The following is a 13,669-nucleotide window of genomic DNA, read 5'->3' on the forward strand; positions in this document are numbered from 1 at the left end:
GCCTGTTTTTACACATTTACATATCCATGCCTGGCATTGTTATTGTGGAGCGTAAAGGTGCCCATACACCTTACGACCATCGCAAGACTTTTGTCTTGCGATGGTCGTATGCTTCTTGAAAGCCCGTACGATCTGCCCACCTTGGACGGGCAGATCGTACTTGCGATCATCGAAAGCCCGCCCCACTGAGGGGCGGGCTTCCGATGACCACAGTAGACAAAAGACGTGCGACCGTACAGTAGAAACGGTCGCACGTCTTAGTTCACACTGCTCGATTCTCATACGATCACGGGATTTCGCCCGATTCTCGTACGAGAATCGAGCACTGTATGGGCACCTTAACACAAAGGACAACAGTTAGATGTTGTTGCATCAGATTGCATGCAGCTGATTCATTCTGAGTTCATCACTTGTGCGCTTAAGTGGTTGGAACCAAGCACGCAGTGGAGGACCAGGCAGCCAACAATGGCAGAAGTGTAAAGGATGCAGAAGGTTCTTCATCTACCATAGTAGTTCAAGAAGAGAAGATCCGAAGTATAGGTGGCAGTGCAGGTAAGAATTAGTTATTTAAGTGAAATGCAGTTGGGCAAAACAAAGCTGGAGAAGGACTTGGAAATCCTAGTGAACATAAACCTGTCCTTGGAGAAATGAATGTCTTTTTGGAGGCCAGCATTAAAGGAGAACTATGAGGTGAGTGCTTTTCACTCACCTCATAGTTCTAGCCGACCTGTGACAATGAGACAAGGGTCGGCTCAGTAGATCGGGAAGTGAGAGAACACATACCGGCGTTCGCTCACGCTAGTTTGTGTCCTCATGTTACCCTAAGGAGAACTATGGGGAAATGCCTTAACCCCATAGTTCTCATTTAAACTTGAAATTGTTACTTTTTCTTTCTCTTGCTTTTGTTTGTGAATTTAAGGGGGGAAAAAACACATCGGCACCAGTGTTCGGAAATTCAGTGCAGCTGATTTACAAATTAAATTCAATGGCTTGTACAGCCTAATCCCCTAGGCAAAATGGTGCAGTAATAATCTGACACTTGGAGCATGTTGTGAGTTGTCATGGACATAAGTGCAAGCAGGGGCTTAACTAGAAATCACAGGGCCCCATAGCAAAATTTTTATGGGGCACTGTGATTTCTAGTTATGCCCCTTGCACAGCCCACCTGTGGGTGACCCTGCAGAGCCCACCATAGACCCTCTATGGTGGGCTCTGCAGGGTCTCAGGTGGGCTGGTCACACAACTTACCTGTCGGCCTCCTCTTCCTCCACGGTCTCTGATGGGCCCCACCTCCTCCTCCGTCGCCGTGCCCCGCCTCCTACTCTGCTGCTGGGCCCCGCCTGCTCCTCCACTGCCTGGTCCAGCCTCCTCCACCGCCACTGCTGGCTCTCACTCACTCAGCCGTGGCTGTGGAGAGGAACACATCAGTGATCTGAGCAGCGGCACGTTCCTCTTCACAGCCGCCAGTGACAGGCAGCAGCATGAGATGCCATAGCGACCCAGGCGGCCCGCACGGCATCAGGGATGTCCAATCTGGGGCCCCCTGTGCCTCGGGCCCCATAGCGGCCGCCTGGGTCGCTATGGCGATTGTTACGCCACTGGGTGCAAGACATGGACTAAAACATTTATTCCCAATTGCCATGTTCCTATGTACTTTTTATACTAGCTGAAACATACTGAGGAAATGAGCTGGTCAATGCAGGAAGGGGCGGGGTTTTATTTCAGCACAACCCGGGTACAGTATATTAACCCTTTCACTGCCAAGCCCTCAGGAACGCTTTTAACCTTAGCTGGCCACACAAATGTTGCAATTTTTGACCTTTTTTTAAATTTTCAACTGGCGCTTTTAGAGTTTGTAAACGACTTGTTCTGAAAGCACAGGCCCGGTAGAATAAAAAGATGGTGCTACTAATTTTGTAGGTCCTGCGATAATTGCGCAAATGTTTGTCAAATCAATATTAAACGGATAAAAATACACAATTAAATTGATAAAGGCACATTAAAATCGGTATCAGTGCACAAAAAAAATACTTTTCCTGGCCAATGAACATCCAATAGCAAGTGTCCCATCATGCAGGCACTGATGTGGACACTCAAGGAAGGACCTAAGCAAGAAGTAGTCAGAAGAGGCGAAGACTCGAGGCTGCAGCATCATATTATTGCCGCATGGGTAAGTAAAAAAGGGCTTTTAGATAAGGATTTTTTTTTAATCCAGCGATCAGATAGTGGGGCATGGGAGGGGGGTGTGACATTTATCCTACAGTTGGGCTTCAATGGAATATCAGGTAAAATTGAATTGTGCCCAGGAGTTCAGTTTCAATATGGCACACAGCATAGTGCTCCATTAAGTCATACAAACCTAAGAGCTTCCTGAATGGCAGAATAGGCTTCATCTCTCCTTGTCATCCCAATTAAGCTGCTATTCCACTGATAGAGAAGCTGTCTCTTTTCTAGTCCAATTGCTTCAATTTCCATGTTAGCCTATAAATTAAGTGAAAATAATGTTCTAATTTTGTCACACATAAGCATGAAAAAGTAATAAATAATAATAATAAAGGTAAACATCTACCTCTGTTACTACATCTCGTGCTGCTTTTGTATCTTCTCTTTGAGCAGCAAACTGTGCTTCATAGAGAGCAATTTGTTCTCGCAACCGGTCTGCTTCTCGAATTAGACGATCCACATTCATATCCTAAGAGGGAAAAAGAAAAAGTCAAGAAGATCTCTACTACACAGAGGAAGACAAACCAGCAAGGAAATTAATGAAAGTATATAAAGACGGAAAGCTACTTAATAGAGATAAAAACACACTTACATTACACAGGCCATATGCACATACAAGCCACCAGGCACCTTTCTTTCTTGGGTGTGTTTGAACTGATTCAACATGTATTAATTTTTCACATGTTTATCTAATGCCCATATAATCTGGGGATAGTGCCAGGACATAGGAGAACTGCATAGCTATAGCTATGTGGATCTGTTTGGGAAGACCATTCGCTACCCAACCTTACAATGGACTGCCTAAGGCCTTGTTCACACCAAACGCGTTCCAAGAGCAGAGCAGAGCAGTTACAGACCGGATCAAAACTGCGTCCAATGTATTTTAATGGTACTTTGGTCTCTAGTTCACACCGCAGCGTTTAGTTCCAGAGCATGTAAAAAAACTGCAGCAAGCCCTATTTTACCTGCTCTGGAACGCATGCAAACGCGGCAAAAACGCGGCACAACCCCCTGCACTGCGTGTGCAGAAACTCATGCAGATTTGGTCTGCATTTGGTGTGAACAAGGCCTAAAGGACTGTTCCAAATAAGAGCTATTTTGGTCAGATACGGTACAAAACTTTCCAATGGCTCATAACTGGTTTGTTTACGGGCAATTTTATTTTATGCTATGAAGGCCGCAACTGAATGATGGAACAGTGTGGCATTCCCTTACTGATAAAACCTGATCAATGGCATTGTTATATTGTCCTAGTATCCCTGCTGGATTTTTCTTTTAGTCTACTTTCCAGGTCAGATTTTCCCCTCTGTCCTAGGTGCCTGGCTGTCAGCCTATGGGGATTTGCAAGGCTGCAGCCAATCTGCTCTCTTTCCCTACTTAGTGTCAGCTCACCTGTTGCTCTATGTTCGAGCAACGAGTCAGTGTACTGCTGCCGGACCCGCCAATGGTCCCTGTGATCTACCCTTAAGTTTCTGGTGTTCCTCTGATATCCTAGTGTACCTCTGTCGGTCCCCTGCTTGGCTGTTTTCCCCTTTGCTCATCTCTGAGGAAGGATTTATCAAAACTGGAGCAGATAGAATCTGGAGCAGCTGTGCATGGCGACCAATTGGCTTCTCTCTTTCATTTTCAAATCTTAACTGAACAAACTGAACAAAGAAGCTGATTGGTTGCCATGGGCAACTGCTCCAGATTCTGTCTGCTCCAGTTTTGATAAATTCCCCCGTCTGTGTGTCTGCTTTCCCTTATTACCCTGCTCCCTCTGAGACTTAGCCTGTGTTGTGTTCCGCAGTGCTGTAGTGTTCCCATGCTTAACTGTGTATCAGTTTTTACACAATCCTTGTGAGTACCTTTTTCTGTATCCTGTGCCTTGCTTCTGTACTATTGTACTCCCTCTGAACCACCTCCTTTGTCCCTTGAGCAGTTAAGCTTTCCTCATATGAATTTCCGTAGCTCTACCTCACGCACAGCCCTTGTGTGTTCTGCCTCCCAGTTGTGCACCCTTGTGTATACACACTCTTTGTGAATATTGCCTTTGTTCCTTTGTGGTTCCACGTTCCTGTGTGTTCCTCTTAAGTCACCTGTGCTCCTGTACTACGCATGTTCCCTGCTTCTTAGCACTACAGTATGTTACTTTTCCATGGTCCACATTGTCTCTGTGCTTCTCCTTGTTTATCCTCACCTATTCACTAGTACCCTGTACTCTGTGTTGACAAAGAGAGAGTCCCACCGCACACCAAGAAGCCCCATATATAGTGGGGGGGGGCACTGAAGTGGCCACGGATGGCGCCGCCAAATACTTGCAAAACAGAATACATGGTCACCAGCACTCCAAGTTTTCTTCAAAACGAAATACTTTTATTCATTCTAGCAGGTCATTTCATCATGGGTGGCAACTTTTCGGAACCTGGCCGGCCCCTTATCAGGCAAACAAAAGTGATCACTACTGGTTGCCTGATGAAGGGACCGAACAGGTTGTAAAATGTTGCCATGCATGGTGATATCACCTGCTAGTACTGCTGTTCTCCTGTGTATAATGTGTCGCTGTGTCTCTTTCCTCTGTTAGGATTCTGTCTTTCCTGGAGATCCTTTGTACCCTTCTTTGGTCTCTTGACCTACTTGTCTCTGTCCAGGACCCCAGTGTTAATCCCATAGCACTTCAGTCAACTGTGTCTGCACGGATGTGTTGGAGGGCCGCAACCTGGAAGCTGCCCTGCAGCACAACATCCTCACCATCAGAGGCTCTGGTGACACACCCATCTTTACTGTGCAGTCACTGTTCCTGGTACCCTGTGTTTAGAGTACCCAGTGTACTCTCATTTCCCAAGAAATTGTTCCCCAAGGCCTGTTCCCTGTTTCGGACTGCTCCGCAAAACTCAGAGCTCACGAGCCCTGGTGCCCCGGTTCATAGACCATGAGATACTCTTTAATGAAAGATGCAACAAAAGAAGGATCAAGTTGAGCAGGATCACCTAAAATTCCTAGATGGATGAAAACAGAGCCATGATCTATGTCAGGGAGCTCTCACCACTAAGCAAAACAGCCAGTGATGCGGTCCACTAGATTTGGTGGAATATCACTTTAAAGTGCCTACCTTGACCAATACTTCCTTCATTAAAGAGAACTTTAAAGGAGAACTATGAGGTCAGTGCTTTTCACTCACCTCATAGTTCTAGCCGACCTGTGATAATGAGACTGTCACAGGTCGGCTCAGTAGATAGGGAGGTGAGCGAACACATACCGGCGTTCGCTCACCTCTCGATCCTGTCATGGCAGAGAGCCGTGACAGGGGAGGGGCTAGATTCCCCGCTCCGATCTGCCAGTGCTGACTGGCGGAACGGACGGGGGAGGGGGCGTGTACAGATGGCTCTGCCTCTAGATAGGCAGAGCCAGCTGTCAGTCACGCAGCTGGGCGGATGGCGGCACAATTGTCGGGATCCGCTTCAGCTGCGGCGTCTCAGTATACCGCGAGCAGCAGCTTGCGGTATTCTGCGGCTACAGCTCGCGGTATACTGAGCCTAGGGTGACAGGAGGACGCTAGTTTGTGTCCTCCCGTTACCCTAAGGAGAACTATGGGGAAAAGCCTTAACCCCATAGTTCTCCTTTAAGATAATTTTACTATTTCTAGGGTAACATTGCAGTGCTTGTTTTAACAGTGCCCTAAGGGCCTGTGTTGTTGGGCTTTGGTTTGGCATTCCCATAGAAGTCTAGCAGTTAAAGCAGGTCAAATGTGCGACAAAAGGAGACCAACTATCACTGACAAGCCCAAAGCCTGCCGACACACAAGCAGGTACACAAGAATCCTAGAACACTTTTAAGACCATACCTGTTTCTTCTTCTCCACCTCTGCTTGAATCCTCTCTGCCTCAGTCTTTTGCACAGCACGTTTAATCACTGAGATGTCCGAGGCCACATCTCGGCTCACATTCTCCATGTAGAATAAACGCAGTGCCAAGTTTTCTACCTCTGCTTGCATAGAGGACACTAAAGCAAGAAAGTGATTGGTTGTTTGTCAGAAAAGTATGATTGGCATAGCTACTTCATTATCCTTAAAGGGCCACTATAAAGAAATGTGTATGGGGTTAAAATTGTAATGAAAGTATTCTGTGTATAAATTACATTTATTATTTTACAAGTCTTTATTTATATTGTTCTTTATTCTTTTTTATGCAGGCCAAGATGTCCTGCAAAAGTGACAGTTGGGACAAACTATTATACCGGCAGGGGGATTACAATGATCATCCTTTATATGTATGAGTCAAACTTTAATAAAAAAAAAAAAAACAAACTGGTGTAACTGCTTAAAATGTTTTACCTGGAGTTAGGCTTTATTTTGTTTGTCGCCTACATGAAGTTCATCTAAAGTTTGTCTTTCCCTTATTTAAATTTCACACAATGGGTGCCCTCATTGGCACCCTTCCATCTGGCATCCCTCGATCAGAAAATCGAAGCAGCCGGATGGAAAATTTAAGTGACGGCCGCCAATCGCAAGACCGATCACCCTGCACAAGGAGAGAGAGAGCAGCAGTGATTGGTCTTTATTACAGGAAGTTCCTGCAGAGAGGCAAAAGATGCTTGTGCTGAATCACCTGAAATTGGAGCTGTGGGTGACCCTGCCGACACCACTCAGCTCAACAAAAGCCAATTTGAAGCTACTATTTCATTTTGCGAGGTATTATCATTTACATCTGTCTATTAATAAAATTTAAAGTGGACCTTTACACTCAAAAATCTAATTCCAACAATTCATCCCTCTATGTATAATGATTAATAATAACATAGACATGTCAGGTGTAAAATGCTGTGATTTTTGAAATACTTACACTTGCAGAGCATTCACTTCCTGCTTTGAAAGGGCATAATGACTTCAGTTTGCCAAAGCAATGCACACTGGGATTGCCTTGTCATCAGCAGAGCATTGCTGGGAAATCTCATCTGTAATCTCACAAGATCTCGGGGAAAGGCATTTTCCTCCCCTGAGATGATGTGCATGGTGACATGTTCTAGTCACATGTGCCTGAAATCCAGGAAGTAATAGAAGAGCTAGTGATCTGCCCTTAGTAAACATGGCCACTGTCAGAAGACTGGGGAAGACAAGAGAAATAATGTATGCAAAGAATACAAAGCCTGCAATTATCTAGAAGTATGTGTTTTTAGATTGTCATTACTAAACATTTCTAAAGGTGTGTTTGCCCTAGGCAACCAAACACCTTATCTCTTTCATTTTTGAAGTTTAACTGAACATACTGAAAAGAGAAACTGATTGGGTGCCATTGGCAACTGCTCCAGATTTTGTCTGCACCAGTATTGATAAATTCCCCACCCCCCATTGTCTTTAGAAAAAAACAAACAAACTGCTGCATATATAAATTTAAGGCACCTAAAGGTACCTACACATATCAGCCTCAGCTTCAAAAAGGCTGCAGCTATGACGGAATTTTGGGCTGTTCTGACTGCCAAAGGTCCGGCACAAGTCCTGCTTCTTTATATTCTTATTGGTCCATCACTATGACTAATAGAACTGTGCATGGGGCAGTAAAGCAGTGGCAGGCAACAGCGGCAATCCAGCTGTGGGGACACTACAAATCCAATCATGCCTCTGGGAGTCATGCCTGGTGCTGTCAGAGTCTTGCAATGCCTCATGGGATTTGTAGTTCCACAACAGCAGGAGTGCCGAGGTTGCCTACCCCTTCAGTAAAGGAATGGGCAGGCTTCACCACTATCAGAAAATACTGGAGATTTGTATGTCTGAATGACGTGGATTCAGACAGAGTTGCAAGCTTTTGGAAGCTGCTGCAGGTATGTGGACCTCTAAGCACTTTATACCTGCAGCAGGTTTTATTTATTTTTTCTCTAGAAACAGAGAAGGTAATTTATCAAAACTAGAGCAGCAAAAATATGGAGCAGTTGCTCATGGCAACCAATCAGCTTCTCTTTTTCATTTTCAAAGCTTAACTGAACAAACTGAAGAGAAGCTGAAACAGAACAAACTGAAGATTGGTTACTATGGGGAGCTGCTCCAGTGTTCAGAAATTTCTCCCCTGAGTCTCTAGAAAAAAGGAAAAACTGTTTTTGATACTAAAAGGAGGCAAGTTGTAATACCAGAAAGTGATCTACTGACCCTTTTTACGCTCTGCATCACTGGACTGGTGGGTTGTCTTATACATGTTCCTAATGGCTTCCAGGTCTTCTTCTATCTGTCGTCGTAGGGTGGAAACCTGGCCATGTTTATCGTGATGCTTCTCTAAGCTCATCTGCAGATGAGCCAATTCCTGCTGTATGCCATACAAAATCACGCCAAGATCTTCCCGTTCACCTTTATTTTTCTTCATCGATGCATTCTGCAAATGGTAAGGGTGAAAATGACTTTCTTTCTTGCCATACCTATTATCAGGTCAGAAGTCAATCTTTGCAAAACAATTTAGACAAAACTGAACAATCCAAGTAAATCATGCACAGGGATCCCAACCTGAAAAGCAATTTCAGGGAGGTGCCCTTCTCATTTCAGGGAGGTGGCCTCTGCCCCCTCCCAAGCAGTAGATTCTTTGCTATCTGCTGTTTTTTTTTTAACTATTCTGACAGCTGCTGCCATGAGAATAAAATAAAAAAAATAAAAAATCAGCATAGGAGTGAATAGCTAGATTGCTCTTGGCTATTTCAATTTGCAATATCCAATAGCAAGCTGGCTATTGCACCCGCCCTCTGCTGCTGCCAATCACTAGATGAGGACCTGATAGAGAACTTCAGGTCCCCCTCTGCTGATTGACAGCAGCAGTGGGCAGTTGCAATAGCTAGTCTGCTATTGGCTATTGCAAAGTGAAATAGCCAATAGCAATCTAGCTATGCATTCCTATGCTAGGCTTATTTTTTTTTCTCTGACTGACGGCGGCCCTGATGTCAGAATTTTTTTTTAAAAAGAAACACACGAACGCAGGGAAAGGTTTACTCTGCTAGATCGAGCAGAGTAAACCTTTCCGGGAGAAAATGTTTCTCTCCCGGGGCGACCGGGAGCCGTTATCTAATAGCGGGAGACTCCCGGAGCGACAGGGAGAGTTGGGATGTCTGTATACAGTGCATCGGTGCCGACCAGTCAACAAGGCTTGCCAGCACATTATAGGCCCAACAGGGAGGGGCTGAAAAGGAATGGGACCAAGCTCCCATTTTTCCTTAAAACCTGAAATTTTAGCAATTTTAGAAATCATTTTAGCAAAATATAGGTAGCACTGTATGGCTATTAGCTAAAATCTTTAAAGCAGAACTCCAGAAATGTACAAAATTAACCCTTGCAGCGGGGCTACCCTCGCACTGCAAGGGTTAACTACTTACTGCTCGTTTTGGTCTAAGGGCCCAAATAAAAAAAAAATAGATACTTACCTGATTCTGAATCCCGCCTGGCTGCTAGACCAGTCCCCACAGCCCCCCCCCCCCCCCGGGCTCCGGCGGTCTAAGGCCTGCTAACATCATTGCATCTAATGCAATTTTTTTCAACTGCATTAGGTGTGAGGGCGCCAAGGGACATACCACAACCAAGGGAAGAGAGGTGAGCACTAACCGCCACAGGGCCGAGGATCAGGTGAGTGTATCTTCTGAGTGCTGGCCCCTACCAAAACAGGCAGTTAGCCCTTGCAGTGCGGGAGTAGGCTGCCACCTTGGGAATCAGTGTTACCAGAGGGGGCACACAGCCACCCACAAATGATGATTGTCCAGAGGTTACAGACAATCTCCCTGCCTGCAATTTGGCTGGGTCCTCATTGTTGCTGCCACTGCACAGTTTGTGTATCTTTTTTGGTAGCTTAGTGTACTTAGAGTACTCCTATAACCAAACTACTATCAAACCATGGTGACACTGCCCTACTCTTCTAATTGTTGATTCTAGTTGGAATGCGTAAACTATCCCTTTCAGCCTCTCCACCACCAGACTTGGCATGCCACGTGTGGATATGACCTGTGATCCCCACCATTAGACTTGACATGCAATGTGTAGATGCCATGAGATCACCATCAGACTTGACATGCAATGTGTGGATATGACCTGTGATCCCCACCATTAGACTCGACATGCAATGTGTGGATATGACCTGTGATCCCCACCATTAGACTCGACATGCAATGTGTGGATATGACCTGTGATCCCCACCATTAGACTTGACATGCAATGTGTGGATATGACATGTGATCTCCACCACCAGACTTGGCATGCTACGTGTGGATATGACCTGTGATCTCCACCATTAGACTTGACATGCAATGTGTGGATATGACATGTGATCTCCAACACCAGACATGGCATGCCACATGTGCATATGACATGTAATCTTGTCTATGTGATACTAAGTAGGGTAGGAAGGGTGAGGCACAGGACATGTGGGGGCAGAAGGTATAAATCCAGACCTGGCTATAGGACAGAGAAAAAGGGGTGGCTGTGAAAGGAACACATTTTCCCAAGCTCCAACAAGGGAGATCTGCACAGCCCTGTCTGCCAAGAACAGGAAACCTATTTTTTCTCTGATGCAGTTAAGTATCATCTACAGATCCCCTTCCTACTCCCAGCCTGCGAAGGGACAGAAAAAAACCAACATTGATAAGCAGCAGACTGATGAGCTCATATCTGTCACAATGCTCTTTCCTCCTATCAGCATGCTCTCTGTTAGCATATGGGCACTGCAGCATAGCTGACTTTCTCCTCGTGCTGCTTGTACGTCAAATCCAGTCCAACTGTCTCACTCTGTAGGAAGTAACCACAAAGCAATGTGTGGAAGATGTGTGTAAAACTGGAATATCTGCTGTCCATTGCAATCCAAAGGGACCCTATCTTTTATCACAGTCGTATAGAGAAGTTTGATTAGGTTTACATTTAATACATTCATATTGGCTTTTACTGGTACTATTCTGTAGACCAGCCTTTCTCAACCAGGGAGCCATCTGGTTTCCTCAGGGGTGCCTCAAAATGTTTACACCGGGTCATGCCTTTCCATGGTACAGGTAGACCGGCCGCCAGCAGAAATGGAGAGGAATGATTCTAAACCATGGAGGGTGGGATCCACTCAGAGATCAGAAATGGACTGGGAAGGGACCGATATAAGGAGGATGGCAAGCAAAGATGCAAACATTCTATCTGAAGTCTTCTCGGTGTATCCATAATGATGCTGCTGTATGAACAATCCATATAGTGCTGAGCAAAGTAACTTTGCAGAATGCATTTTTCATGAAGAGATTTAACCCTTACATTTCTGCTCAGTGCAGCCTCATGTTTGCAGTGATTTGAACCCTTTCTAGAAGATATACAGTAAGCACACAGGCTTTTGAAAGTCTTTTGATCAATAATACCTATAAAATACAGCTTAAGTCCTTACAAATAAAACATTTTTTTTTAAATTTTGTAGAGCGTTGTGAAGGATTGAAACCTCTGGCAGGTTTTTACTGCTCTGTGTCTTTTTTTCCCCACAGCCTGGACGGGAAGTGAGCAGTGTCTTTTCATGAGGGAGTTAAAACAATGGAAGTGACATTTTTAGTACAGATCAGCACACTTCCAGTGTCTGATGTTTCCTCTGATCACTGAACCTGGAAGTAACGAGGATTTTGTCACTTCCGAATTCAGGTTGTCATTTCTTCAGCTGCTGTGGCTGGGGAATAAGCTGGTGAAGCACGATCTGTCATTCATTAGCTTCTTTGAGGTCCATAGGTGACATTAGGGGGTCTAATAGAGCCCTGATGTCTCCATAAAACAGGACATGTCACTTCCTCTTTTCTATCACATAGGGGGCTTGTTAGACATGTGGTTTTCACTAAAGGTGACACCTGCTTATGCTTTCTTGTCACCAAATTCCCAGTTTTAATTGTCCAGGACTGTGACTGGTTTATGTGGTCGCAGGCATAAAAAATGGCAGGATCTCTGCACCTGGAAGCCACAGATGTTGCATACAGCCCACCTTTACAAACCAATGACAGGCTGTGGCAAGTACACTGGTGAATGCTGCTCCTAGTGTTTTCTTGATTGCAAGTATGGATGTAAGTCCCTGAACGCAGACTGTCTGCATCCAGAGGTGTACATCCATACCCAGTGACACGGTTGGAAGAGGGAAAATCTGTCAAGCGTTTGGTTCTTCTTAATTTACCTCTGACGTCACCTTTATTATATGGTAGTCTTTAAGTTTCTGTTATCAGTATTGATAGGGACAGCCTCAAAGTAGAACTCAAAGAGTACATAATGAAACATAAAATCATACCTGAGCTGAACAATTATAATGTTTCAAGTGTAGACTGGTGACTGGCTCTCTTCAAGGCTCCAGTCAAGGTTAGGGGTTATTGCATATGGGGCACACTTTTGTATTATACTTGATAACGGAACAAAAACTAGGGATGCACCGATACTTTTCGAGTACCAGTGCCGATACTTGGCATTTTCACGAGAACTACCAGGGTTACAGAGGTTGCAGATGGGACCTGGCTCTGGCTCTCCACCACTGTCCTGAAATCATTAGTCTGTACTGTTTTATAAAAACTGTCACATGACAATAAACAAAAATGTGTCAGTACTCGTACTTGTAAGTACTCGGCAAGTACCAGTACTCATACTCGCAAAACTGGTATCTGTGCATCCCTTTATTTATATTTATAAAAACAAAATCGTACATTAACCAGTTGACATCCGCGGTGTTAAACCCCCTTCCCATCCAGGCCATTTTTCAGTATTCAGCACTGTGGTACTTTGACTAACGCGAGCAGAAAAAAAAGGCCGTCTGCTGCCAACGGCAACCTGCCAATGCAGCGGTGCCGTCTAGGGCTGCAGCTAACGATTATTTTCATAATCGATTAGTTAGCCGATTATTAAGTTCGATTAATCGACTAATCGGATAAAAAAAAAAAAGGGTTCAGTGATGGACTACTAGTTTCTATTGAGATTGTAGTCCATCACGGGAGCAAGCTTGGCGCGGTGGAAGTAAAAAAAAGAGTGTGGTGTGCAATATAGTACATTATACAGCGGCGCAGTGCAGAATACCAGCAGCTATAGAGGAATGTAGCAATAGTACATTATACTATAATGTACTATTGCTGGGATTTGTAGTCCTCTGTAGCTGGGGTTATTCTGCATTGCACTGTATATTATGTATTATTGCTGGGATTTGTAGTCCTCTATAGCTGGTGGCATTCTGCAGTGCGCTGTATAATGATTATACGGCGAAATGCAGAATACCAGCAGCTATATAGGAATGCAACAAATGCCAGCAATAGTACAACATTATACTATAATGTGCTATTGCTGGGATTTGTAGTCCTTTATAGGTGGTGGTATTCTCTATTGCGCTGTATAATGATTATACTGCACAATGCAGATTACCACTGACCAGTTATAGAGGAACTACAAATCCCAGCAATAATACATTATACTGCGCGATGGAGAATACCAGCAGCTATAGAGGAACAACAAATCCCAGCAATAATACATTAT

At 44.6% G+C, this 13,669-nt stretch overlaps 1 protein-coding gene across 1 annotated transcript in view; it reads right to left on the reverse strand.

Annotated features, from left to right (window-relative positions):
- The window catches only part of CCDC40 (coiled-coil domain containing 40), a 61,066-nt gene that overhangs the window by 33,653 nt on the left and 13,744 nt on the right, over window positions 1-13,669 (reverse strand). Inside the window, exons 5-8 of the mRNA XM_018563865.1 lie at window positions 8,342-8,561; window positions 6,047-6,204; window positions 2,570-2,692; window positions 2,360-2,481 (exon numbers count right to left, since the gene is read on the reverse strand). Of these exons, the coding sequence (XP_018419367.1) occupies window positions 2,360-2,481; window positions 2,570-2,692; window positions 6,047-6,204; window positions 8,342-8,561 (623 nt within the window). The remainder of the gene's footprint in view (window positions 1-2,359; window positions 2,482-2,569; window positions 2,693-6,046; window positions 6,205-8,341; window positions 8,562-13,669) is intronic.

This window comes from Nanorana parkeri, unplaced genomic scaffold (assembly GCF_000935625.1).
Source record: "Nanorana parkeri isolate BGI_ZX_2015 unplaced genomic scaffold, ASM93562v1 scaffold706, whole genome shotgun sequence".
NCBI classification, from domain to species: Eukaryota; Metazoa; Chordata; class Amphibia; order Anura; family Dicroglossidae; genus Nanorana; species Nanorana parkeri.